This window comes from Toxotes jaculatrix, chromosome 14, assembly GCF_017976425.1.
Source record: "Toxotes jaculatrix isolate fToxJac2 chromosome 14, fToxJac2.pri, whole genome shotgun sequence".
Lineage (NCBI taxonomy): Eukaryota > Metazoa > Chordata > Actinopteri > Toxotidae > Toxotes > Toxotes jaculatrix.
The window spans coordinates 12,386,562-12,414,115 of record NC_054407.1 but is presented as its reverse complement, the minus strand read 5'-3'; the positions used below and the strand labels follow the sequence as shown (position 1 = coordinate 12,414,115).

Sequence of the window (27,554 nt, the reverse complement as noted above, 5' to 3'; positions counted from 1 at the left end):
TCAGCCGAGACTACTGTCATTATTTCTTTAAGGTATTTCCTAAAACTCTGAAATACTCTCAAAATTCCCGTCCACACAAACAAGTTGTATTCATCTGACTAACCTTATCGCTCTCTGTGTGGTCCACATTGTATCTGTACTGCAGCCTGTAATCCTTTTCTCTCCGTCACTGTTTGGTGAGGGTGGTAATGCGTCACCGGGGGCATATTGTAACTATTATCATAGATTAACACTCCCTCCCTCCTCCAATATCTCCATAAGCCCCACTGGTCACATCAACTCCCTGACCACTAAGCTGCACAACATGGATCACTGTGTACATTGAGTCCCAGTAGGGAGATATAGACACACTCACAAGGGCATTTGTGTTCATGGTCTGATATAGATATGCAAGCCTCAGTGGAGAAACAACCCTGCTTCACATAAGACAGTGTAGATCTCCAATATCCTCTTCACTCTCTTCAAAAACTTTACTGCTAATTTAACGTTGAATTGAGTGGCTAAAAACACAAAGGAAGTCAATTGTACTCTACTGCGAGAGGATATTATAGATTGTGAATTGCTGTTTTCTTTTTTGGTAGCTTGCAAATGAACTGAACACAAGACTTCAGCACACTTCGGCATTTCAATATTCTTAGTTTCTGGTTTGCTATTTTTCCAGCAATTTGCGTGCTGCTTTACTGACTGTCGAGAAATTCCAGTTTGCATGGCATGTAAGATGATCTGCACATGGTCAGTTGATGTGTTTTATATTTCATGCCATATTTGAGCGCACAGTAGACAAAGAGACCAACCACTGGGCCTGGTCCTTTGAGTCTCTGCTGCTCTCCAGCAGAACAAAGCTTCTTTCACAGTGTGTGTGTGAGGAGAAAGAGCTTTCATCTCTGTGTATGTTTAGACAGAAGTCACTGGAACGCAGGGCAGAGAGCTGTGTAGCCTCACACCAGAACCCCACACGACTGAGCCTCACACCATAACATCACACCACAATGCTGGAGCATCAAAAATGACAAGGAAAGTAGATTTAAATAAAGAGTAACTGTGATTTTAGTGCATTTTGAAAGATGAGACCTATGTTGTGGAATGTAGGGCACACATACAGTCACATGTGATGCTTCATATCAGGGATGCAAAGCACATAAACAGCAGCCAGTAATTGGTAAAACACAAAAATGATCCTATTTCCAGTTTTGCCTGGGGGTTAGGACCTCCTAAGAGGTCAGATGATAGATCTAAGCTTTCATGAGATATTTTGCAAGATAGGAATAGTGAAAAAATATATTTCTACTATACAAAATAGATTGTTTTGGGTTTGTTTTTTTTCTCTAATTTGTGTTTTGTTTTGTTGGGGGTTTTTTTGCGGGTTACACAATTTTACCTCATCAGGGCTCTATGAATTTTTAAAATAGAAAAAAGAATTAGTCTTTAGTTGAGCTCACAACTCATTTACATATGCAGTCTGTAAGAAGGTATTACATAAAAAGACATTAAGCCAAGATATAAAAATCAAACTCTAGGAAACATAAATGGAAACTTTTAAATATGACTGTAATAAAAAAATGACAGTGTAGTTACAGTTGCATATTCTCAGTTTTAATTTAATGTAAAGGCAGGGGAAAACAGAAAAGTTTTTGGCCTCAGTATTAAAAGAACCTAGAGTAATAAGAAATAGAGTAAAATAACTCGTGAAACTTGAGCGAACCTCAAGTTTCATGTAGTTTGTCCCAAATATGTGGTGCATAAAAACTGAACGCTGTGGTTTGCTGCTTTGAACCTGACAGCAAACAGACCTGTTCCAGCAACAGTTCATAGCGGATCAATGATGTATTTTGGCCTTAAACTCCTTGGCGATATATATAAACCACCAGCAGCAGCAGCAAGCAATCACAAGTCAAAAAGGTTGGGGATTGTGGGTTTAGAAACCAGTTTTTCTTCACTTTTCCTCTTCCTTTCACTCACACAGACATGCGCGTTAATGCATCTTGCTGCATGCTTCATCTTTTCTCCTCGAAAGGATGGGATGCGGCCTCACCCAGCATTCTTTACACATTGGTTCATTGTTTGTTTAAATCCCACACAGTCACAAAAGCAGGGTGTGTGTACACGGGTGAGACACAGAGAGTTAGGAGAGAGAGCGATCAGGATGGAACATGTTATTACAACTTATCATCAATCACAGTACACGGTAGCCAGTGGGTTTATTGTTCCCAGTTTGGCCTAGAGTTTGGCAAGTCTGATCTCACCAGGAGAAACACAGACCCCCATTATCAGTACAAAACACAGGCTGAAAGGACTTTAAAGGAGGCAGGGAAAGTTCAGAAGAGCAGCAGGAGCATGTTGAGAAAAACAGGGTCGACAACAGGGCAATTTGTACATATTACTAGATATTTTTATGTAACAGAGAGCAATTTCTTAGAGGTATTATAAGTGAATATAATGCCTTTCAGTTCTGTCATTTTGCAGGTGTGGACCTGTAAGGGTTGAGGTAGCCACTCTAAAACATACGCAAAAAAAAAAAAAAAGATATCTGCCATGTCACCTGGAGTAGAACATATGTTCCTGAAATACACCTTGATGAGGAAAATTATGTAACTGCTCTTCGCTCATCAACCTGCACTGACTCTGGGGAATCAGCTAATGACGTGGATGAATCACTCTGAAGCTGCTCGCATCATTGTTTTCATAATTTCTGGCATAAGCACAGAGCAGTGACAAATCAGTTTATTCACTAATCACATTTTCATCAGGTGTTTTCTCATAGTGCCATGAAAAATGTGATTTGGAGCCTTCTATGGGTCTCTATAGCACATCTGATTTTTTTTTTCTTTAGCATAATTAAACCTTCAAATTCTGTTGCTGTAACAAGATAGTCTAATTCTCTGTAATTCTTTCCTCAATGGAGACAAAAGAGCCAGACAGCGATAAGAAATGTCATAGATGATATCTGTATCATTCATCTGGAGAATCACCTTATTCATGATGGTTGTATTAGCTGCACAGATGAATAAAAGGCCATGACATAGGACAGAGAGGGGTGGCATATGAATTTCCTCTACTCTTGAACTAGTTGTGGCCGCAGGGTCGGCTGTATTTGTAGTATTTTCTTTGCCGAGCTCCTGTATCTGCCAGGAATCACAGCACTGCTGGAGCAGGAGTGACTGGCTGCTCTGTTGCCGTGGACACCGTCTCTAGCTGCTCCTCAAGGCCGCTGATGTCACACTAACAGCCTCAAACATGATGTGAGGGGCGACGTCTTCCTCCTCCTCGTCCTCCACCCCTCTGTCTGCATCTCCATTTCTCTCTCTCCTCCCTGCATGCGATGACCCACACTAATCACTTCTTCTGCAAGTTCTAAAATTTCCCTGACGCAGCCCGGCTCTCGCTACAGAGTCACTATGACTCTCCCTCCGTCTCTCTCTCTCTTTCTCTTCCACTCACACAGCCTGACGTTTCCTCTTCAGGGACCTGACTTTTTTTTTTTTTTTTTTTTAATTCAAAATGGCTGCCGGCGTTAGTTGATGGTTTTTTCTTTGGATGATTCGGCAGGAATTCAGATGTAGTGAGCTAAAGTCGTGGCCACGTTTCTTTCTCAAACATTGCCCTCCCACCTTAACACATACACACACACACCTATACAGTGCTGCAGCTGTGAATCGTCAGGGTCATATGGGGTGAAAGCAATGTGATCCTCAATGCCTTTGCAACCAGCCACCCACACACTCTCCGCAAAACTCTCACCCCCCCCCCCCCCCATTGCATGCCATTGTCACCCTCTGGACGAGTGCGATTAGAACTGCTTTCAGCTCCTCTCGTCTCACACGCATGCATGACACGCTCGCCCACGCACCCACCTCTCAGCTTCGTCAGTTTCAGAATTCTTCTGAATGGCAGCTCAGCGTATGTACGCATGGTTGGCGTACAACCTGGTCTGTCTTGTGTTTTACTTCAGCACGAAAAGTTATGCTTTGTTTGAATTTAACTTTGATCAGTTAACAGTACCCCTAAATTTCCCTTTTAAATGAATATTGCTGCTAGTAGACCTCTGCAAGAATTTAAAAGTAAGACAGACAGATGTCCAACAGAGATTTCATATGGAAACGGACAAATTTATCATCCATGTGCATTAGGAAAGATAACAGGGCCAGAGAAAAGAGGAGACGTGGCTCCATGCATTCTGCGTTGCTGTCACCTGCCTAATGCCACATAATCTTAAATAATTTTCAGAGGAGATCCAAAGAGAACTTGAGATAGCAACTTCAGACAAGTGGACAAAACTAAATATCTTAAAGAGGCCCCCCTGCCATTTAAGTGTCCCCCTCCCTGCTCCTTATCTCTCCCTCTTTCCCTCGCACCTGTCTGGTGCTCCAGTGTCAGTGAAAGTGAGGGAGATGGGAGAGGGGAATGAAGTCATGACAGAGTATAGAGCTGAATCCCAGTGGGGATAACTCTGTCAGCAAGGGAAAGCACAGTCTGCCACAGTCAGCTCAGCTGTGCCACAGGGCTGAAAGTAAATACACGTCTTTCCTAAACTGTGTACGTGTTTGTGTGTGTGTTTCTCTTATGTTTGTGTGATGTGTATCTGCCACCTGTTACACGAACACAACCCCAGCGTGCATGTATTAATGAGTATGCATTCTTGCTTGTGTGAGAATGTGCGTGTGTGTGTGTGTGTGTGTCAGACTTCTTCCTAGACTCCTCCTCTCCAGTCTGAAGGTATAATTGGATACTCACAGCAGGCAGAAAAAAGGGATTCCTGTCTTAGATAATTATTCGAAGGCTTTGAAGTGTGACCTCCGGATGACTGCGGATACAATATATAGGGATCATATGAGTGGACAGTATTTATAGTATCAGTCAGACATGTAGCTAAGTTGGACGTCTGGACAGCAGCACCACAGTGTCAGTCATGACCTCCTGGGGCTAGAACACACACAGACACACGCACACATGTCCCTGTTGGGCCTGGCAGAAATAGAAAGCTGTTGAAACAATTAGTGCTAGACTCGGTCCAGACCTAATGTGAATTTGAGCGTCTGACATTGAGCTAGCTATAAACCATGCTTTCACTGCACGTATATTATAAGCCCTTACACATGTTCCTATTCCTGCATTTCCAAATTTACTGGTATTTGTAACATTGAACATGGTAAAGATTCAAATAGAAACCATACATGCATCATTCTCACTGACTGTTGTTCCGTTTTGTCACTTGTGCGTACCTCCTTCAGGGCCGTTGTTCCAGGGAGAACTGCAAGTATCTGCACCCTCCTCCCCACCTAAAGACCCAGCTGGAGATTAATGGCAGGAACAACCTGATCCAGCAGAAGAACATGGCCATGCTGGCCCAGCAGATGCAGCTTGCGAACGCCATGATGCCCGGCACGCAGCTACCACCTATGGTGAGAGGACACACACGTATGAACACACCACAGCTACTGCCCACGGTGAGACCACATACATGTAAATTGCTCACACATACACAGCTCCTTCACTCTCTGCGTGGCTCTTGCAGTCTTCTTCCATCAGTCCCTCTCTCTCCCGCTACAAAAAACTGACTCTTTGTGGTTCTTCACCCACAGTTTTTTATCCACAGTCATTTAATTTCTCTGCCTTTGATTTTGCTCTCCTCCAGCCCATGTTCTCGGTGACGCCAGGCCTGGCCACTAACGCCAGCGCAGCAGCAGCAGTTGCAGCCGCGGCCTTTAATCCCTACCTGAGCCCTGTGTCACCAGGCCTGATGCCCCCAGAGATCTTGCCCAGCACCCCTGTCCTCATGGCCTCCAACCCCACCGTCAGCCAAGTCCCCAACGCTGCTGCTGCTGCAGCCCAGAAACTGCTGAGAACAGACAGACTTGAGGTAACAGACAGACTGGTTTTACTAACATTTTATTTTGAGGCAAGGATGTGGCATCAACTCACTCCTCCCAAAGAGTTCCAAGGAAATGTCCTATAAACTCTGCTTCACGACGTGTTTCTTTCTTAGTGGGAGGGGAGTCGTCCTGAATGATAATGAGCCTATAAACAAGACAAGTGCTTTTAACGAGTAGTTTAACAAGCATAAAAATAATGACACCCTTTATTAGATTTTCAAAAACTGTCTCTGAAACTGAATTGTAATATTAATAGCAGGTACCATTCTGTAAAGTGGAATCTAATTAAGAAAATTAAAAATAAAACCATCAGAGGTACATAAACTATTGCCTTTCATTGGCTTTCAATGTCGAATTCCGAGAGTTGTTTTGTAATTAAGAGTTGTTTGCTTTTCTTGATGAACCTACTCTCACTTAATCTGTGTCATCTAGTTCCAGTACAGTTTGTGCTCTCGTACAGTGCGCTTCGCCAAATGCCATTAGACAAGCACCAGAGATGAGCCTGAACTTGTTGAATATTTATTTGAGAGCAGTAACGCTTTCCAAAGCACTAGTAATAAAATAGCAACAGCAAAGGACAAACAAGGCAAACTCAGAACTGTAACCCCTGCTCAAAGCATTGCATTTGTTGCGAGGCTACTGAACAACTGAATAACTGTGTCTTCCTCATCTAACATGGCTGTTACAGTGCTGAGTCTAGAAAGAAGTCTTTGCTTTATATAAATATGTATATTTCTATATAATCACAAAACCATAAAATGGATGTGGAAATGTAAGATACTATTATCTAAGGATACTTTTTTAAAATTTATTATTTATCTTAGTTCAACCAAACACTGCTGACACACTTAGAGCAGAGAAGCATAGGGAAATCGCAGCTATGTCGTACCCATGCATTCATTATGACTCTAATATTTAAGAAGGTGCTGCCCTCTGGTGTCACACATATAGACTCAAGTGTCTGAGCCTCACACTCCAACAAACACACCACAGTTCTTCATATGGAAGAACTTTATCATAAGATTTTGTGTTTATTTTGTTAAAGTGCAGATGTTTTGTTATTGCTTTGACCGTCCTCGGTAATATCCAACCATTATCAAACACAGGAACTATATATCTAACAGCTCCTGGCAAACAGGAAGTACACTGTATACTGTATACCTGTAAAGCATTTTTGTTCAATTTATTGGACTGCAGATGAAAGTTTAATAGATTTTGTAGATTTCACTCTGTAATGACATAATTAAAGCTTGATGAGTCATACCTGATATGTTCTTCATAAAGAAGCAAGTACACAAAGCAGGAAATGTTCTGCATGGAACTATTCTTGTGATGTATCCACATACTGTGTTGGATTTGTGGGTCCGCTCCCCGTCTTCTCATTATTTCCCTCCTCTCACTTTGTTCCCAGGTGTGTCGGGAATATCAGAGAGGCAACTGCTCCCGGGGCGAGAACGACTGTCGCTTCGCCCACCCCGCAGACAGCACCATGATCGACACCAACGACAACACCGTCACCGTGTGCATGGACTACATCAAGGGTCGGTGCTCCCGGGAAAAGTGCAAGTACTTCCACCCGCCGGCCCATCTGCAGGCCAAAATTAAGGCTGCCCAGCACCAGGTGAACCAGGCCACAGCCGCCGCGGCCATGGTGAGCAGTCTGTACAAGCGTGGTCACACTCATTCAAATCTACACAACAGGCTAAGGAGCAATTCTGACAAAGCTTTAAATGTACATCAGGGCTATCTATTATAAACTAAATCAGTAGGGAATGTACTCTGTGGCTCATACTCACATTCATGTTTGAACAATTCTCACCTTCCTGGTTGCTATTGTGTAGTTTTTCAGTTCTGCTTTTGCCAGGTCAAATTTGAAAGGTCTGCATGTTGGTTTGGGTGAAATTTCCTGAGAGCTGGATGATATGAAGAAGGACCGGACAATGGTTCACTGTAACCGTCATTATTCTCATCATTTTTCTTCATAATGTAACAAAACGATTGCCTCGTTCCTTGTTCATCTCATCCCAGACCACAAGCGGAGAGCCAGTTCCTCTCTGATGCCCTGGTCTTATTTGTGACTCCATTGTTTCTGTGCTTCCTATCTATTACTTCTCTTCCTCTTGACATTATTAAAACGGGATTCATTGTGCTGTCAGTCCTGTCTCACAGTAACAGCACCTGTGAATAATAGTACAGCCACACTTGTCTGTTGATCACAGTGTTCTCTTCATGCTCTTATTGACATAGTGAGGCAGAGAGCTTGGGGTGAATCATTGTAATGTGACGCTGACTATGATGTGCACAGTGAAACAGAACCTTGTGAATTGTGCTTCCGTATTTTCTGTCCAATACGATTTCTGAGACCCACTCGAAGTAATGATTGAATAATTTTCTCATCGCTATATTCATCCATCTTTGTGTGACAATAACTAATGTAGACTAGTAGTTATCATTGATGATAGACAATCATTTAACTGTTGAGCAGTAGAGCTAGTGTCGACACTGTGCATGCCTTAGTCCTGTTATCCCCTTGTATATTGCATTCCAATGATTTGTTTTTTTATTTGTTTTTGTTTTTTCTCACCTATACCCAAACTGCACTGCTGCCCCCATGATGCACCTCTGCTTGCTGGTTTATGTTAATGCGCTTGAACCCCATTGGCCCATTGCCATCATGTGCTCGCTGCCTGCTAATTAAGACTCAGTCGGCTGTCAAATCACTGAAGCGACCCCTCGACGCAACCTTTGACCTGGTACTATGACTTTCACCTTTTAGCTTGGCATGTGGCTTTGTTGTAGAGCAGTGTTTTAACCAAAGATACCTAGCTACTTTTTGTTGTCGTTGTCTCAGTGCAATGTCTGTTTTTTCCTCCTGTTGATCTGTCATTATCGCCTGTGATAAAATGATTGTGGCTTTCAGGGGTTTAAGATCTCACCCGACACCAAACAACTGCCTTCACGTAGAAATCGCCTCAAACACGAATTCAAAAGCAGAATTTGTGACGAGGAGCCACAATCAATTCATCACCTGTTGCCTATTTAACAAAAGTCAGTGAGAGCTAGGGAAGTAGAGCTTCTATAATGGTGGCATGGCTTCAGTGTTACGTCCAAGTCAGTGGTCAGTGTTGTGGAGCAGCTCAAATCAAATCTGTTGCATGTCTGTGTCGCTAGTGCATGTCAGATGGATAAGGGTGGGGCTAAGAGGAACAGTCTTTAAAACCATACAAGAGTGATCCCACCATAACAGATGATTACAGTTCAAATGATAGTTCACTCCATCATCGAATCTTGTCACAGATATTCAGACCTCAAGAATGGCCTCATGCCGAGATTAAAAAACAAACAAAAAAAAACCCCACATATACAGAGCATTTAATGGTGTGAATACTGGTGCCAGAAATATATTTTTCAACATCTGACTCATCTCCCTTGGCCTGAGACCATTTTTTGACATTTGTCTGAGAGTGAACCATCACTTAAACATGGCTTACACAGTTTATCATGGAGCTAGCAGTGCAGCCTCCCTTTCTCTGTGCTTCCTACCTGTTCCACCTCTTGTTAGCAGCCTTATTGTTTTAATAGTTAATGCTTGCTTATGTTGCATTTAGTCAGCCTTAGGAGTACAAAGTTATTAAATCCAAGTAAGCTTCCTGATAGAATAATGAATTTATGAATGCCTGTTAGCCAGTAGCTCCAGTAGGCACCATGCTCCTGCTTGTGTAGTACTTGTGTCAGACTGCTGCTTGCTTGCTACTGATGATATGATGATATTGTTGTTGTTGTTGTACACACAAGGATGTTGTGATGCAGTTTCTACGATGTCCTCTAACCTATGTACCTTTTTTTGTTTTCTTTTTTGCCTCTCTCCAACACACCCTCTTTCTCTGTTCCACGCACCTCTCTCTCTGTCTGTTTCCTTTTTTTTTTTCTTTTTTTTTCCCTCTTTGTCCCTGACCTCCCTCCGTCTGGCTGGGCAGGGCATCGCCCCTAGTGTCATGGCTCCCCTGCCAAAGCGGGCAGCCCTGGAGAAGGCCAACGGGGCCTCTGCCGTATTTAACACCGGCATGCTCCAGTACCAACAGGCCCTGGCCAACATGCAGTTTCAGCAGCAGGCAGCTTTCCTCCCATCAGGTATGGCTCCAAAAGCAACCACCGCTAGTGCTCTGACCACCCAGAGGATGCCTGGATCAGTCTAACCTGGCTCCTGCTTGGCTGGGGAGTTGGGCATAGTGGCAGACGACAGGACAGAACAGTTCAGTAGTGGACTGTTATTCAACTATTTTTTCTTCAGTTAGAGGGAAAGAAGGATATAAAGATAGCTAAACATGAAACCGCTAGATTTTAGTCTGGGCCAGTGAGGGTCAAACATGAATATCTCAAAGTGCAGTTAAAAAGCTAAAACTGCTTTAACAAACTTGTGCATTATGCTTTGTATGGCACTGCATGGACACTAGTCAGAACAGATTAGAATGTCTTTCTGCCTACTAATTGCCCTAATATAACTTCACATAGCTACCTGCTCCTCCTAGGCTAATTGAGAAAGGCATGGGCCTTTGTAAGAGAAAATGATAGGACTTTTTTTTTACTACTTTGTTTGATTAAAGTGTCCACAGTGTGGTCACTCACATTTTGATGAGATACCATGGCTGGGGCTTTGGCTTGGGCTGGGATGAATGGGGCTGGATGGGTTGATTAATGGTATCGTACGCCTAGATCTGGCAACAAACGGCGGGGTGCATAGTCTGGCTTCTGTACACATCGGCTCACTTCTGTCTAGAGTGTGTATATAATGTTTAATACTTGATAGTTACAATCATAACCACACTGTCACTCTTGGTGTATTACACATTCATATGCATTACACTTCAGACAAAAGTTTAGCTTCAGACTCTTGTCTGATTAACAGATTTCCTTGTGATGAGTTCACCACTTCGCCTTTTCCAATCACTGATGACTGTGTCCAAGAGATATTAACCTTTTTTCCCCACCTTATCTCTCCCCTCACTCTAACGAACCTTGTGACGGGCTGTTTTGATTTCTCTTCCCTATCCAATCCACTTCCTTGTCGCACTGCATGATGGGCAGGCTCAATATTGTGCATGACACCTGCAGCCAGCGTTGGTAGGTTCCAGCTTTCCTTCTTCAGTTATCTGTAACCTCATGTCTGTGACTCACTCGTCATCAAAATCTAACCACCCAGTGATATTTACTGTATTGTTTTCATAGCTACTTTATGATTATTATCCAAGGTTTTGCCGACCTGAGAGTCACTGTTTTGGTTGCGTGAAGACTCTTTTTCTTTGTGATGTGAAGCATAAGCAAGAGTCCACATAAGGAAAGACAAAATCTGATTGGGAAATTTAAATGTTGTATGTTACCTTTGTGACAGCTGTTCATAATATCAGTCTGACTGATCTTTGTATTGTCCATTTCTACGTGTACACTTACAGTATATTGCTTGACAACTCTCGTTCTCATGCTCGTTCTGAACTCAGCTTTTGGCTGGTCTAACCTGACACCTATTGAAACCCCTTTTAAAAACATTAAAAAACTGAGGGAGTTCAATTATAACCTCACCCCCTTATCTCCTCTGCCATAACAATTACTCACCTGACGACACTTTTTCGTATTTGTTATTTTTTTTAAAGTTAACTCTTATGTGGTATTTACCAAGAAAGTACAGTACTACTCGTTCCTGAAAATACAGACGAATGTGGAAGTAAAACTGTGCTGCAACAGCAACACTCCGTCACACCAAGATCTCAGATCACAAGACTTCTTATCAGCGTCGGCAGAGGAACGAAAGGGAACCAGTTAAATCGAATCCCTCTCTGACTCCCTCTCTCTCCTTCTCCTTCCCTCATTTGCCTGGTGTGTATGTGGCTACACTGCTCCTCTGTGTATTATTGCTTACATGATTTTCCCTCCAAAAAAGTTCCCATGATGCACGGTGGTACTCCAGCCACTGTGTCTGCAGCCACCACATCTGCCACAAGCGTTCCCTTCGCAACTGCCTCCACCAATCAGGTTTGCACCTCTACCGCCTCAGTCTCACTCACTCTTCCTATCTATCTGTCACTCTAACTATCACTCTATCTATCACTCTGTCATTCTATCACTCTGTCTATCTATCTATCTATCTATCTATCTATCTCCCTCATCTCTGCCTTTCAATGCACATGGGCAATCTGGGGATGCTTGTGTCTTACAGTGAGGGGTGGGTTGGGTAGAAAGCGGTACTCCCTCTTGTTGGCCTACACCAGAGTCCAACATGTGTTCACACGTTATACTTTAACAAGTTTTAAGGCATTTAGACATCTTTAGAGGTTAAGACATTTTGTATCCATTTTAACTCTAACCCATATTCTAGTTTTACACATTTCTTAGATCATCTGTCTTTCTGGAGAAACGTACTGTATTGCATTTAATGTGTGTCCTCATTGTAACCTCGATTTTTGTCCTTTCCCATTTTGAGGACTCTTCCTTATCAAAGTTGACTACCAACGAATACATGCAATTGGTATGTATGAGGTAGTTCTTTTTTCACATTTTTTAGAGCCATTCGCACAGCTTGTGCAGCAGTCGCTATCTGTGCCCTTTGGTGCTTGGCTTTTTTTTTTTTTCCTTTTTTTCTTTTTTCGCTGCTGCTTCCAGCACGTAAAGCTAAGCTTTACCATGTTCCTTGTGTTTAAAAGCTGGACATACTCATTATTAAAGTCAGAAAGGTTCTAAAATCAGTCTGTAGGGATATTTGTGATACTTTGATTTCAGCTGTGTGGAAGGGATTTTGTAAGCAGTCAGCTACATTACACAATTCCATCATACCCAGATTTACGAAAGGTTAGGATGAATCATCAAGTTACTTTTCCTGATCCAGAACCAATTTTCTGCATTTTATTGAGGTGTGCAGGTCAACAACATGGAGGACTTAGGTTTGCATGGGGAAGCCACCTCACTGACAGTTTCCCTCTGCCCTCCTCCCTCGCCTCTCCCCTTCCCTTCAGATCCTCCCCTTCCCCTCCCCGCTGTCCAGAAGTGTCTGTTGATCCTTATTGACATGTCTCGTCTGAATGAACTGTGCCAAACTGTAGCCAAATTGCTTATTTTTTTTTCTATCTCGCCATCTTCGTCCTTTTTCAGCAATGAACTCATCTTAATGCGAGAGGATGTGGTTAAAATGTGATGATCTGTGTTTGCTGAGTCGGCCAACATCCACTTTGAGTGTATTTAGTGCTTCATTTGATCGCTGTCTTTTTTCTCTACCCCCCCCCAGATTCCAATAATATCTGCAGATCATCTGAGTAGTCACAAGTACTTGACTCAAATGTAGTTCCTCTCAAGAACAGTGAGTTCCTATTTCAATCCTCACATTCTCTCTATCATTCATTGCAAAGTTTATTTATTTTGTATGAATCATTTTAGCCGTGGTTTAAGACTTGACCTTGTGTGAACATAAAGTACAGCTACAACATTTTTCTTTCTGTCTCCTTTAGCAGACAAACTTACAGACTGTTAATGCAGAAACATGAGGGTTTTTGTTTTTTGTTTTTTTTTTTCAAGTGAAATCTGTTATGTCTTACAGATCAAATGAATGTGTGCTGGCACCGTCCAAGCCAAAAGAGTTCAGCCTTTATGTACATAACCTTCAGAATGTCAAGCAATGAGACAAGGAGGGTCTGCCATCTCTTAGCCGGTCCACAACAATGGTCTCATCACACACGTAAACATCAAGGGTGCAACACATGATCTGTGCCATCTTCCCACATATCAATGTCAAGAAGAATTGGTTGTCAAATTCAACGTCCAGCCGAGAGAAGAGGACACCTGGGTGCCGGGGTCAGAGTGTCTCCCCTCTGTGGGAAACGTTCACATTACACCTCTGTGTCCGACTGAATCATATCACTCAGTTTGTTCTAATTATTAGCATTATTGCACGCACAGAGGGTCAAGAGCGTGGTTGCATGAGGCAACATCCAGTGCTGGTACGTTAGTAGACCAAGATTTTTCTTTCCTTTTTTTATTTGTTCTGCTTTATTTTGTTTAATTGATAGCCATATTTCATAGTTTACACGTAAAATGCAAACATGCACCTTGAATTTGAAATCTGAATTCTGAAAGGCACAATGATTTTAACAGGAATTTTTTTTTTTTTTTTTTTTCGCCAAAAGAATTAGGCATGTACAGTATTGTGTTTTTACGGCTACTAGTGAAACTAGATGTTGAAATGAGGGTCTTGGACATATGAATGTTCTGGGTAAACCAACATACCTGTGTACCTTGAAAGCACAGCCAGGCTAGCTTTTTCTCACCTTGTCATGTGCCATCAAGGCCATACAGCTAAAACCAGAGTGTTATCTCAGCAGTGTTATTTGTTTACCGAAGGTAAAAGTTTTGTATGGCTCTTTTTGTATTGTTTCGTTTTCAGAATCTCCATTACGAGTGTTTTGGGTTTTTTTTTTAACTTTAATCTAATTAATCAGTTTTAGAAGTGGGTTTTTCACCTTTTTTCAGTTTCTTTTCTTTTAAAATCAAAAATGGAGGGTTTTTCTAAAGTTTGTCATACCTCTTTTCATAGACTGGTGTTGTTTTTGTTTATTAGGATTAAGTTGTTGCTAAAGTCCATTGACTCTAAAGCCTGGTGAAGTAGAGTGTGTAGCTTCAATTGACATTGTGTTACCTTGCTCCCCCGCTTTAAAAGAGGGGCGACTCTAAAACTGTGTCTCCAAGAAGCACTGTTGAGCCATGTGTTGATGGGAATTTAAAACAACAGACCCAAAGGTCTATTAGGTCATTTAAACCACATGTGCACTTGAACAATTTTTCTGTCTGATCACCCTGTTTTAATTTCACATCCCATCGTAAGTGAACTCTCGTTTTAGTGGAAATACAACACATTATAGGATTCTGACTTGTATTTCCAGCAAAACATGGAGGTTCACATTCACTTGTAGACCTGACTATGGAAACCAAAGCACAGTTTTTCTCTCAATCGTATTCACAAAGGGTTTATAGAAGCATCTCTCCAGAGGCTTAAACAATTAAGGAAACATGTTTATCGTCTTTCATTCATCTGTCCGTTTTACGATCACTTCCTTTTCTGTTTTCACAGAGGCGTGTAGTGTGTCTTTACCGATTGTAATGTACCTGACAAAGCCTTAGATTACAATTAATGGGTCCTAGCCCAATCAAATGTACTTTCAATCACCATGCAGGTAAAGAACACCAATGATGTTTTATAGTTCTCTCACATGCCGCTTATGATATTTTTTTTTTTTGTTCATTCTCTCTATGTAAAAGTAACAATTACTCTCTTAAATTTTCATTGAACCTATGTGTTATGTACTACTTAAGATTTGAATCTATTTGAGGTATGTAGTTGTAGATTTTTCTTTTTTTTTGCCTTACTATATATTACTTGACAACATTGATATAGCCGTTGTAGATTTTGAGGTAGTATGACATTCATAACTTTTTCAAACCATATAAATGATAATGTGTTGCGTCAGTTTTAAATAGTCACTTCATTCATATAGCTGGACGTCTTTTTCAGTTGATGTTACATTATCACTTAATTTTGTTGATGAAAGACTTTTTTGATACAAGGAATGAGATCAATTAATTTGCTGCCACTGCAGCATCTCTGAGTATATATATATATAAAAAAAAAACAAAAAAACTAATGTTTTAACCAACTTAAATTTTCCTTGTAACGTCAAGATCATGTTTGAAAATATATTGTATTGAGATATAGATTGTCCATGTTTTAGAGTAAAAATTATTTTCTACTGTATCCATTTCAAAAAGATATGTACTTTTGTTTGAATATTTCTTAAGTTTGCCCTGAATGTCAGGCCAAAACGAGCAGTGAGATTTGACGGGTGTTTGGATGTTTGGTTGATAGTGAGATTAGGGGCGAGAAAGAAAGCAAAGACTTTTCCAGACCGGAGAAGTCTGAAATGCTGCAGATGATGAGTTCTAACCTAAGGGACGAAGGTTGACTTTTTGCACTTCTGTATATAGTCAAATGAACAGAGAAAAAAAATGTGTATCATATTGAGATATTATTTTGAATAAAAAAATATCTATAATTATAAGGAATTTTGTTAGGTTAATTTAAATTCTTAAATTAGAAGACCAGCTAAAAAAAATTGCTTGCAAAGAAGGGCACTAGTTTCTTGGCCAATGCATTCAGAGAAAGCTATGCGCTTTTTGTCTTATTTTATCAGTGGCTAGTATTGCCAGGGAATGTCGTAGGGGAGTAGATATCCCCATGTCATGCTAACTTCACCCCTCTCATAGAATGACACATTTAGTGATGTCCATATATCATTTGTTGGACTTGGTAATGCAGTATTGCTGCTCCCATGGTACAGTCGATACATAAAACTATCAAAAAATTGTATTCTATTATAGTTTGATTTGACTGCATGTAAAAGTACAAACATGTAAACAAAAGAAACTGCATAGTTACAGTATGTAAGGAAAGTTAACACATTCAGACTACAGAATACACAGTAATATGTTTTGTTTTGTTTTTTCAAATTACACATACAGTAGATAACATCCACACTGGGGAGAAATAATACTTCAAAAACAAGTCATCTTACTCTTGTGTGATAAAACATTTTTCCAAGCAAACATGTTATTTAAAGAATGATTAAAAAAAAAATATTAGCACTCATCCACCCCAGATATTTTCTCATAGCCATATAATTACAGCCGACACTGACTCACGGGACGTTGTTCCTGCTATCATATCTGTGCACTCAGCAGGTGAAGGCTCACCACACCAAATGCTTATTTGGCAAATTAGTCTTTGAAATGAATGTAACAGTCGCCAGTCAGCGTCAGCATGTTCCTGACATGAGGCTGCTGTGTAGGCGCCACAGAACCAAAGCACCATTTTCTCCAAAATCTGATGTTCAGTCTCCAGGCTGGAACCAAGGTTTCTCTTCCCTGCTGGGGGGCACATGTACGCTTTGACTGCTTTTTACTTGTATGTGCAACCATCGATTACATATTTGCTAACAGTTGCCACACAATAATGTACTATTCTGTCTTCAGATTTGTTTATGCACATTTTATTGTTGCCATAATTGACTCTTGCTGTATGGATGAAAAAAAAAAATCTGAATAAAACAATATTTGATTTGCTCATGCAACAGTTATGTGGTCTCTGTCTCTGTGTGTACTGGATGTGTAGGTCAATTTAACACATACTACTACTCAGTTAATGCCTTAAAGGTAAGATAGTCATGTGAAATTCAACTTAATGGTCATTAACACATAAACATGGATGCAGTGTTACTGGAAAACCCACCATGTAAGTATTTATCTCCCATGATGTTTTGGCCTGGTTCCCGTGTGAAGGGGAAAATCTGTTCAATATTGTTTCTGAACATCAACCTCATGAACAGTCATCGTGATCTTGAGTGTACAGTGTCAGGAAGACTGGAGCAGCTCCACAGAGACCAACACATGACAGATGTGCACAGTTAAACTGATTGTGCTCAGGGCAATTTTTTGAGGTTGTATGCATTATCTAGGTCAGAACTGATTATCCAAAAAAAAAAAAGTTAGATGAAGCCCATATGAACTCACTACATGCTTTCCATTGTACTGCCTATGAACATGTAATGTGATGACATGAGGGGTCTTATTTCCCCCTTTTTCATCTCTTGCAGAGAGCATATAAGCTTCAGAAGCCATGTGTATGTAATGCACACAGTGACTTGGTTGACTCACCCCAAAATTGAAAACACAAGACCCTGCTCCCAAACCAAAACATGATTCATTGTCATTGACAATCATCCACACTACACAACAGTATATAAATCAGATAAAATTTGCTCCAACCGAACCAACTACAAGTATGTAAATATTAATGCATCAGTAATAATAATCCAGTTATAAATGATATAGTGGAACAATACACACAGCTGTTATTTTTCTTCATTATGAGTACTACTTTTCATACTTACAGATATATTTAATGCTACTATTACAACTCATGTCAAGGATCTGAGTACGTCCTCCACCACCATGGCTGGATTCCCCCTCCTAACCTCTTAGAGGACCCCTGGGCAATAATAATAATAATAATAATAATAATAATAACAATTGCAGCCTCAAAACATCACCTACGATGGAAGAATATCTCCTTGCCCATGTGTGTAAAGTAAGCTGGTATATGTAAATTGGTTAACGGCTTAATGAACGACCCCATTAACATGCTTATGTATACTTATGATTACAGGGATGATGGTGGGCGGCTTAAGAGCCTCTTGTTGGCAGTAAAGAGCATGTGTGTGTGTGTGTGTGTGTGTGTGTGTGTGTGTGTGTGTGTGTGTGTGTGTGTGTGTGTGTGTGAGGGCAGGGGTCATGCAGACCGGGCCACAGACGGCTCTGCAGCCCGCGGTCATCTGATCGCTCTGACCGCTTCGGCTTCGGGTGACGGCTCCTTTAAGAAAACGGAACTGAGCCTCGGCTTTTGACGCGCTGAGGATGTGGGCAGGAAACGCCATGCAAGAAGAGAGAGGAGAGAGGCGATCACGCTTCCCAGCGCCGTTGCACAATACAGCGCGATCAAAATGTGCTTGAGTTCGCCACGCTAATGTCCAGGAGCGGTCGTTCTCCTCGGATCTGTGCTCCGCGGCCGTCACAGCGCAGCCTGGGAGGATCTGCCGGCGTGGGATTCGAGTCCTATCCGAGCGAGAGGGCAGCGTTCCCAGTCTGCTCGGTTTGAAAACATCGGAGCTGGTCAGCGGGTGGGAGAGAAGAGGCTTCGTCGCGGAAAAAAAAAGGAGGTGTCTGCCTTTTCTTTCCCCCTCATCTCCCCACCCACCCGGCCAACCACCCCCCAGCCATGAGGGAGTACAAAGTGGTTGTTTTGGGGTCGGGCGGAGTCGGCAAATCCGCGCTGACGGTCCAATTCGTGACGGGCTCCTTCATCGAGAAGTACGACCCCACGATAGAGGATTTCTACAGGAAGGAGATCGAGGTGGACTCGTCCCCGTCGGTGCTGGAGATCCTGGACACGGCGGGGACCGAGCAGTTCGCCTCCATGCGAGACCTGTACATCAAGAACGGGCAGGGCTTCATTCTGGTTTACAGCTTGGTCAACCAGCAGAGCTTCCAGGACATCAAGCCGATGAGAGACCAGATCATCCGGGTGAAGAGGTACGAAAGGGTGCCCATGATCCTGGTGGGAAACAAGGTGGACCTGGAGGGCGAGAGAGAGGTGTCTTCCGGGGAAGGCAAGGCGCTGGCCCAGGACTGGAACTGCCCGTTTATGGAAACTTCAGCCAAAAATAAAGGATCAGTCGACGAACTGTTTGCAGAGATAGTCAGACAGATGAACTATTCAGCTGTTCCCAGTGGTGGCGACAAGTGCTGTTCATGTGTCCTGCTCTAAAACAAACAAACAAGAAACGTATAGATACAGTGCATCCGGGCTGAATTTGAGCTTATACCTTGTCCTGCAGGCTTTTCCTTTTTGCAAAAGTATTCTCTCTCCTCACACTGTTGTCTTATTGTTGCACACAACGAAAACGAATCGACGACGACAACAATCGATTATGTATAATAGTCTGGAAAAGTGTTTACATGACAAAGTACTTGAATGTTTTGGGATTTTTTTTTTAAATATAGCTTTGTATATGACACTTCTCTGGAAATGTGCCTCAATGGGAATGTCTTATTGTGAAACCTAAGAGACACGTGTTTGTTTTTGGGGTTTTTTTGGTTTTGTTTTGTGGTTTTATTTGTTGAGTTGTACTGTTACATCTTCTAGGCTGGGTGCATCTGTCTTGGAGATTGGTGATGGTGATGGTGGGGCTTATTTTGCCAAATCCCCAGGCAGAGATGGGATTGGTCACTTTTAGGGCCTTTTGGCTGAAGGAGGCCTGAAAGTATTTAAAATCTCTTGTAAACGTATCAATCACCACTCAAGCCTTGCACAGGTTACTCCAAACCAATCTCATATTTTTCTCCTAAAGGTCACGTGTGATCCAAGAGGCACAGACCCACCCGACTAAGATACTGTATTTGAAGCTGTGGACTGTGGTGGAGTTGTGTAACCTCAACATATTTTTGTTTGTTTTAACCCCCCCCCCCCCCCCCTCGCTCTCCCCTCGCTGGTCTGGTGAAAGTGGATTTATCATGGAACTTGCACTTAGCTGACGGTGTCCCTCCTCAGTGTGCACAAACAAGGACCTTAGTGCATTGCTGTCGCTGCATGGGGAACTCCGTGACCCCATGTCAAGTGCCTTCCTAAGAAAACTCCTGTGACTGTGCCAACTGATGAGCCCTTACTTCCTCTGCAGTGCGTCTTGATGGCAATCAGAACTTTTTAGCCGTTTTCAGTATACTCTCTCGTTTCATTTGGTGTGAAAATAAGAAGCGCCTCCTCCTCTTTTACTGTCAGGAAGCGAAGCTTGTAACAGACCTGCTGTTTCAGGGTCAGATTCAGGCCGTTTCTCGAGGTACTAGTCCAACAGGAACATTTTGGTTCAGTGAATGGCAAGCCATGTCTGTCTGTATTATCTAGAATTTTTTTTTTTTTTTTCTAAAAATGTGACATTTTTGACTTACCGTAATTGTAATTCTCTCTTTGGACAAATCCTCTGCCATCCACCTGTCAGTTTGAAAGACTTGTAATACTAAATGCATTTTACGTAACCCTGTGTGCTGTGATTGTCTCTGCTGCTAACATAAATACTTTGAACTGTAAATAGTCTTAGTGCTGAAACAAGTGGTCAGTTAATCAATAGAAAATTAATCAAATATTATTCTCAATCATTGAAGTAATCTATGAAAAACTCCAACCAGCTTCACCAATATGGGGATTTGCTGCTTTTCTATGTTTCATATTAATATAAAATTGAATATCTCTGGGTTTTTGAAAGGTCGCACAAAACAAATAATTTCAAGACTTTGCTCTGGGAACTTGTGATGCATATTTTTCCATGCTTTTGGATATGTTATAGGCTAATCAATTAATACAAAAAGAAAAAGTGCCAATGAAAATAATAAGTTGCAAGTTTTAACACTTAATTCTTTTTTCTTGTGTCACACAGGTTGTAACTTTTCCTGGTATATAGATGCTGTGGTAATAGATGTGGCTCTGCATGCCATATTTGACAGATGTTTACAAAACTGAAGAGTTTACGGGTTTTAAATGTTTACAGTTCACATGAGGCTAAATGGCCTTCAGCACCTAGTTAGTGTTAGGAAACAAGCGATCACAGCCACCGTGGCCCCGGCTGAATTAAAAAAAAACTTCTCAGTCCAGTTGTTTGGTTAGTGGGTAGGGTTTCCAGTAAGTGTGTTTAGCTCTTCCCACCACATGTTTTCTAGGCTGCAGAGAGTGGAGGACAGAGAGGGCTTTTTGTGTCTACAGCCACTTTCAATCAGCCATACATACTGTAGACTGGCATTTGGTAAGCTGCTCCTCACACTGACCAATGAGCCTCTGCCTCAAGTGTCGTTCTTACCACTGAGATTCATGGACAGACTGCCAAATTCATTCTGAGGACGTGCATCATCAAAAGTTATCAAGTTATGTAGATCGAGATAAGAGATGCTGACAGTAAAAGCTGCTGATTTTTGAGCCTCGCAAGTGGTTAAATGTGTTCACTTTGCAAGTGTAAAAATATGACCTAACTCCACAGTTAGACTGAGCAACAGCAGGACTACTGTCACATCCTGTCTGTCACTGGAAAATAACCAAGTACGTTTTCTCAAGTATTGCACTTGTGTAGAATTTTGAGATATTTGTACTTTACTTACAATTTATTCTAGCTCATATTTCTCTCTCCACAGAGAAATGTTGTACTTTTCACTCCACCACGTTTTATTTGACAGCTGGAGTAACTAGTCACGTTTTTATTCTACATTAAAATATAATATACGATCAGCTTATAGTTCTCAACCTTTTTGACTTGTTGTCCCCTCACAATAAGCAGTGTGTAGTTGCAGCTTTTAACTAACTGTATATGAAATAAGTGAAACTAGCTCCGCCTCAACCAGTTACAGTAAAAATGCTGCCTACACATGGATACATCAGGGTTTTACATATAGATACCAAAGAAGATCCAGATGAAGTAATGTTGTTGGTTTGTATGATTTAAGATGATTTAGTGGTACTACGCAATCTACATGCATTTTTCTATTTGCACAAATTTCCATCGAGCCATGACTCTCATTTGGTTCCATGCATGCAGTGCTTTATTCATATGACCTTGCAGGTAAATCACCATGGTGGGGTTTTCCAGGTGGAGGAGGCTGTAGCAGACACTTAATGTAACAACACTGAAAACAGTGATAAACTGTCATCTTGGTATATCATGATTAGATTAGAGAAGTTAACAGGCGAGATGTTTTCAATATGCAGCTTTTTTTACAATGTGGAAATACATTGAGTTTGTCTCAGTAATATTCTGCAATAGTAAAGTGCTGCTTTCCTTACAGGGTTAGGGCATTACTTATTTATCTGTGTATAAATTATAGAAATTTAATATTACAAATATCTCAGAGCTGGAAGTTTGCCCAAAATCTCTTCTGCTTACACAAACCTTACTGTTCATCCTGAATTTCACAAGCTGCTTGGCATAGTACTGGCATAGCATAGTAATGCATGTAAACTAAAAGCAATTTTCCTCTCAGTTTATCCTCTGCAATATTTAACCTGTTTAGTCTAAAGCCTCTGTGCTTCTAATCTGTTTAACATCAGCGCATCATTGCAAATCTGTCAACCGCAGCTCACTGATACGTTGAGCTTTTTTAGTGTATGGGGAAAGGGAAGGGTGGATGATAGAGCGCTTCCTGCGTTGCGGTAACTTGACCTCAGACCGATGAAATGTTGAAACACTCAGTTCCTCTTAAGCATGAAGAAATAAATTGTTTGCATTGTCACAGCTTGTTCTTCCCCCAGGTGACCATGACACAGGACATGCTGCGTCCTGTAACACTCCGAAACCTTTTCTTTTTAAACCTGAGCCAAACCTCATGCACTTCAGGAAATAATATAAAAATGAGAATAAAGCACTTGAAAAGGATGAATAGATGACACTTGTGTGGCTGTGCATGCGATGGCCCCACGTGATCTGGCTTCAGTGAAGAAGCCAGCAGGATCATATGACACTAATTTACAGTAGTTATTACGGCTTGATATCTGTGAGCCGTTTGAACAGACAGGCTGAGAAAGAATCAGTAACATTCAGGGAGATCATCTGATAACCTTCAAAACACTGCCACCTCCCAACCACGGCACACATCCCTTCCCAAACCACCTTCTCTATAAAGTTTTCACTAAATTCTTAAAAGGCTTTTATGTCTTTATTACTGTTAAATCACTGAACCACATAAACATGACAGCTGGCAGCACACACACTCAGTCTGACCCCAGTGGTGAGAATGGGTTAACCCAGTGAGAAAATATAATGACGTAATAAAATCTTCTTTTATCTTATGTCCTATATGTAGCTAAAGCTTGACTAAGATTTTGCAGTAATGGTGTCTGTAACTGCAGAGAAAAGAGGATGCAGCTGTGCACTTGCTGCTTCACAGAGGTTTACATTTAGAAGACATTCTGCTGATTCTGTAAACGCATGATGGTGTTGCATCATTTTCTTTTTCTTTTTTTCTTCTCCAGTTTAATTAGAATGCCGCGGCTGAGCCTTTTAGTTGTGAAATGTGAAAGGTAAAGCATGGTCATGTGGTTTCCTGTCACAACTCTCTCATCTCGGTGTAAACTTTAAAGGAATAGTTCAACAGGTTGGGAAAAAACTCCTCCACGCTGTCTTTTGGATGTTGGGTTTGAGGACACCACTCTCATGTCGGAGCTTTAAAACAACAGCTTGACAGTTTGGGGAATACACACATTTGCCTTCTTGTGCTTCTCGTGCTATCTCTGACATTTGCAGAGTGACAGGCTTTGCGCAGACATGAGAGTAGTATCAATCTTTTGATCTAACTCGAGGCCTTGGCAAGAAGCTGAATGTACCTGTCAAAACATGATTTATAAAAGTATGGAAGTTCAGAACTGCCAGTGTCAAATTAAAATCATTCTTAAGTTGAAAATTACCATTTGTGCCAATTCAATCAATTTCAATTAACGCAATATTGATGGGGAACAATGTATAATGTATTTATTGATAACATTGATTTAAATCTCTTTTTTGTATCTTAATATTAAGATCACCAGTAATAATGACATCCTGAGTCATGTGGCTGAATATTGTTGTTCTGACTCTCTACACTGTCTCTCACTTCAAGTAGTAGAGTCATGCCATTGGTTGCTGCTTCAAAGCAGCTTCTAGCTGTATGGTTGGCCACAGTAACCACCTGCACCCCATTCTTCATCAGTTGCAGCTCCCATTTGTCTAGATGACTTTCTTAAAGGTGTAGTGTAATCTCGTTGAAGGGTTCAATATTTCCAGCATTGCTGGACACTCCTAATGCCACCCAATTACCTTGAGAGGCAACGTGAAGACAGGGGAATATTATAATATTTCTTTTATTTAAAGACAACTAAACCTGAAAAGAAATTATTCCTTCACAAAGACAGAACAGACCCCTATAGCTTGATATATATGCCTTTACCTTGGACCCTCCACCCCATCCATCCTTTGTGCCCTCTTTGTGTTCCCTTCCCTGGCGTGCTTTGATAGTCCCCGTTTGTCTTCTCCACCTGTTTGCGTGTATTCCAGCCTGAGCGTGGTGACCTAGTTTCTCTTCCCGCCAACTCACCTACACACCTGACAGTAATCACGTCATCACCCCACCTCCAAACTGCTGCTCTTCAGGAGCAGCTCTTCAGAGTGCCGTAGTAATGTTCGTCCAACTCGCATTGTAAAGAGACTTTCTGTGTTGTATTCACCTCGTTTGCTTCCTGCATTGCTTACCTGTCTCTCACCTGTGGCGTGGGTGCAGCTGCACCAGCCACCCAATCCCACCATGCTCAGTGCAGAGGGTTTTTTTAAACATTGGCCTTTGAATCTAAGCAGTTATTCTTTTAACAATTTAATGATGGTGCCTGGAGATGAGGCAGAGCAGAAAACAAAATACAAACAAAAAAAAAGAGGACACAAGAAAGATAATACAGCCCATGATACAGAAACACACTTGTGAATGCTGAAAAGTGACAGCTGCCAGTCCTTGAGAGAGAGTGAAAGTATTTGCATGTGATTGTGACCACTGTGTGATTCCATTTTGCGGATCTGATTTTTCTAGCAGCGTTGTGTTGCTGCCCGCAGGAGTCAGTTTGTGTACAAGTGTTGATGAGTCACTCTGGTCTTAGAGGGAAGAGTGAAGAAAAGACCTCACATATCCAGGAATTGAAATAGACTAAATGCTCTGCGTCTGCCTCTCACACTGCACACTGAGTGGGAGGACGTAGCAGACACACAGAGGTGCTCTCAGCTCCCCCACATTCATCCAACATCTCATCTCCATTTTCAGCCTATATGCTCATAAGCTTAGGCCTGTGAAGGAGTGATGGATGTACCTGTGTATGTGTGTGTACATGCATCCACTTCTGTGTTCATGATTGTTTCTGAGAGGATGCATGTTTCTTGTCTGGGGTAAAAAATATATATAACTAATTTAATAAGACTTCAGACTTGCAGATGAAACAGTTTTTCAGAGGATCTGGCTACTGTATTCTCTACAGCCACAAGAGGGCAGAAAGGTACAACTGAGAAAAAGAAAACAGATTACGGAGTCCTATTTATACCAATACAATTATATTTTGGAATGATTTAATTGATTTCTTCATATCTATCAGATCATACCAGCTCAAGAGACAGTCTGACAACTGTCTATTATCCAATGTAATCACAAGGATATAAATAAAACCGCTGGCCTCGAGGTTCATGGATGTACAATGAGCAATGAAATCCTGTATTGTCACATTGCTGCTCAGCGGGGAAGGAAAGTGAAATGGTTCTCTTCAATTGTTTCACTGTGCCTCTGCGACCGCTCTGTGCTAATTAAAACCTGCTCTGAGATGTCAGCCTCACAGTAGGTCTCCACTGGTTCTGTGATGACCCAGCCTGTAATTGTTCACGGGACATAATATGTAGCGGTACTACCATGCATATTTCTCTCTCGTCCTCCTCCTCTTTGCTCATCCGTTACCATTCCAGAGTCCTTTAGTCAAACAGAGCATTCTTGCTGCAAAGCCAGGAGCCATGAAAGCTGTGCTGCTTGCTTGAGGACTTTGGAGACGGGACAAGGTTGTTTGGCGGGTCTGGGGACAGCTGCTGCAAACACTGCTGCCACTGCCATTTCTGTTGGGAGGCAGATATCATCCTGCCTCATCCTTCTTTCTCAGAGAGCACTGTCAACTAAGTATGTGTAAGAGCACTTGAGTCAGTAAAGTTTGGCTTTGCATATGTGTGTGTGTACTTGTATGGCTATACAGTGTGAGGACCGGTTTGAATTTTCAACCACCGAAGTGAGGACATTTTGGGAAAGTGAGGACATTTTACCCAGTCCTCACTTTCTTAAACCCTAAAATGGATGTTTGAAGGTTAATGTTTGGCTTTAGTGTGAGGGTTAGAGTTGGGTTTAGGTTAGGGTTAGGGGCTAGGGAATGCATTATGTAAATGAATGTTCTCACAAAGACAGATGTACAAATGTGTGTGCTGTAAGTCAATGTAAATCCAGCTGTTTGTCACAGATACGCAATGGAAAGTTTTCTGGAGTAACAAGAAAAAAAAGTGAAGATTATGAGGAGGAAGTATAATGACGAAGAAGAAAACCACAAGTTGGGACATTGTCAGTTTGGCCTCCAATTCTCTTAAGATAATGAGTAACACCAACAATGAACCAATCCTACTAACAAGGTAATACCTACTAACAATGAAAGTCTGATATAATTTATTCATATGTGCAACAGACCATTGTTGTACAAAAACTACAGTGCAGCATTATAATGAATATGGACACTACAGTTTTTTTTTGTTTGTTTTTTTTTGAGTCAGTCCCACAAACACCATGCTGCTGCTGTAAATACTCACTAGAACACAACATGTCATCCACAGTTTAAAATCATGGCTTTATTTTGGCATGGTTAGAAGATATAATGATTAACATGTTTCACATCTTGTGTGAGTGTCAGCGTGCTCAATTTAGCTAATTAGTACCAAACAAAAAGTCTGTGTGAGGTTGATGGATTTGTCAAAGAAAATTTTTGACTTATGACAGTGGACAGTAATTCAGGGGTTGCTGAAGTCACTATAATTCATCCTGAGGACAACATGAATGTTTGTACCAAATTTCCTGGCAATCCATCCAATAGTTGTTGAAACATTACACTAAAAAAACCACACCTCCATGGAGTTGCCAGAGGAAATAGTGGGATTTATCATCTGTGTACCATGAAGGTCACATTTTTTGGCAATCTTTCCAGTAGATGCTGAGATATTTCACTGCTTTAACCCGCTGGTAGCACTAGAAAGCAGTGTGTGTACAGTATCGAGTGTGGTGGTGTCAGTGCTCCACATCATAGATTCCACAGGTGTCTGCAAATCAGCAGGAGGGATGAACACCATTCTTCTTCTTTCCTCTTTTTGTGTTTTGATGATGGTTGTGAAAAACACTGGTCCAAAATATCCTATATTTGTTATCTCCCTCCTCTCATTTTTTCAGTTTTTTCTTTTAATTTGTTGCTGTGTAGAA

The 27,554-nt window shown here is 41.4% G+C and overlaps 2 protein-coding genes across 26 annotated transcripts in view; both read left to right on the top strand.

Moving 5' to 3' along the window:
- mbnl1 (muscleblind-like splicing regulator 1) overlaps positions 1-17,032 on the top strand; it is a 50,673-nt gene extending 33,641 nt beyond the window's left edge. For 8 of the 25 annotated variants that reach the window (XM_041054867.1, XM_041054870.1, XM_041054865.1 and 5 more), the window contains 10 exons: positions 5,229-5,444; positions 5,633-5,857; positions 7,282-7,521; positions 8,570-8,623; positions 9,848-10,001; positions 10,956-10,991; positions 11,806-11,897; positions 12,346-12,390; positions 13,144-13,215; positions 13,453-17,032. In XM_041054867.1, coding sequence (XP_040910801.1) covers positions 5,229-5,444; positions 5,633-5,857; positions 7,282-7,521; positions 8,570-8,623; positions 9,848-10,001; positions 10,956-10,991; positions 11,806-11,897; positions 12,346-12,390; positions 13,144-13,200 — 1,119 coding nt within the window. In that variant the 3' untranslated portion in view covers positions 13,201-13,215; positions 13,453-17,032. The remainder of the gene's footprint in view (positions 1-5,228; positions 5,445-5,632; positions 5,858-7,281; positions 7,522-8,569; positions 8,624-9,847; positions 10,002-10,955; positions 10,992-11,805; positions 11,898-12,345; positions 12,391-13,143; positions 13,216-13,452) is intronic. The other 17 variants (XM_041054872.1, XM_041054874.1, XM_041054875.1 and 14 more) reach the window with 17 other exon arrangements.
- Positions 17,033-18,378: 1,346 nt separating this feature from the next.
- On the top strand, positions 18,379-21,783 carry LOC121193346 (ras-related protein Rap-2b-like). Its single transcript, XM_041055583.1, has one exon. The coding sequence runs from the start codon at positions 18,736-18,738 to the stop codon at positions 19,282-19,284; it is 549 nt and encodes a 182-aa protein (XP_040911517.1). The 5' UTR covers positions 18,379-18,735; the 3' UTR covers positions 19,285-21,783.
- Positions 21,784-27,554: the final 5,771 nt, after the last annotated feature.

What these genes read in the sequence shown, in the direction of transcription:
- LOC121193346 (XM_041055583.1), top strand. Translation starts at nt 18,736, where the DNA reads ATGAGGGAGTACAAAGTGGTTGTTTTGGGGTCGGGCGGAGTCGGCAAA.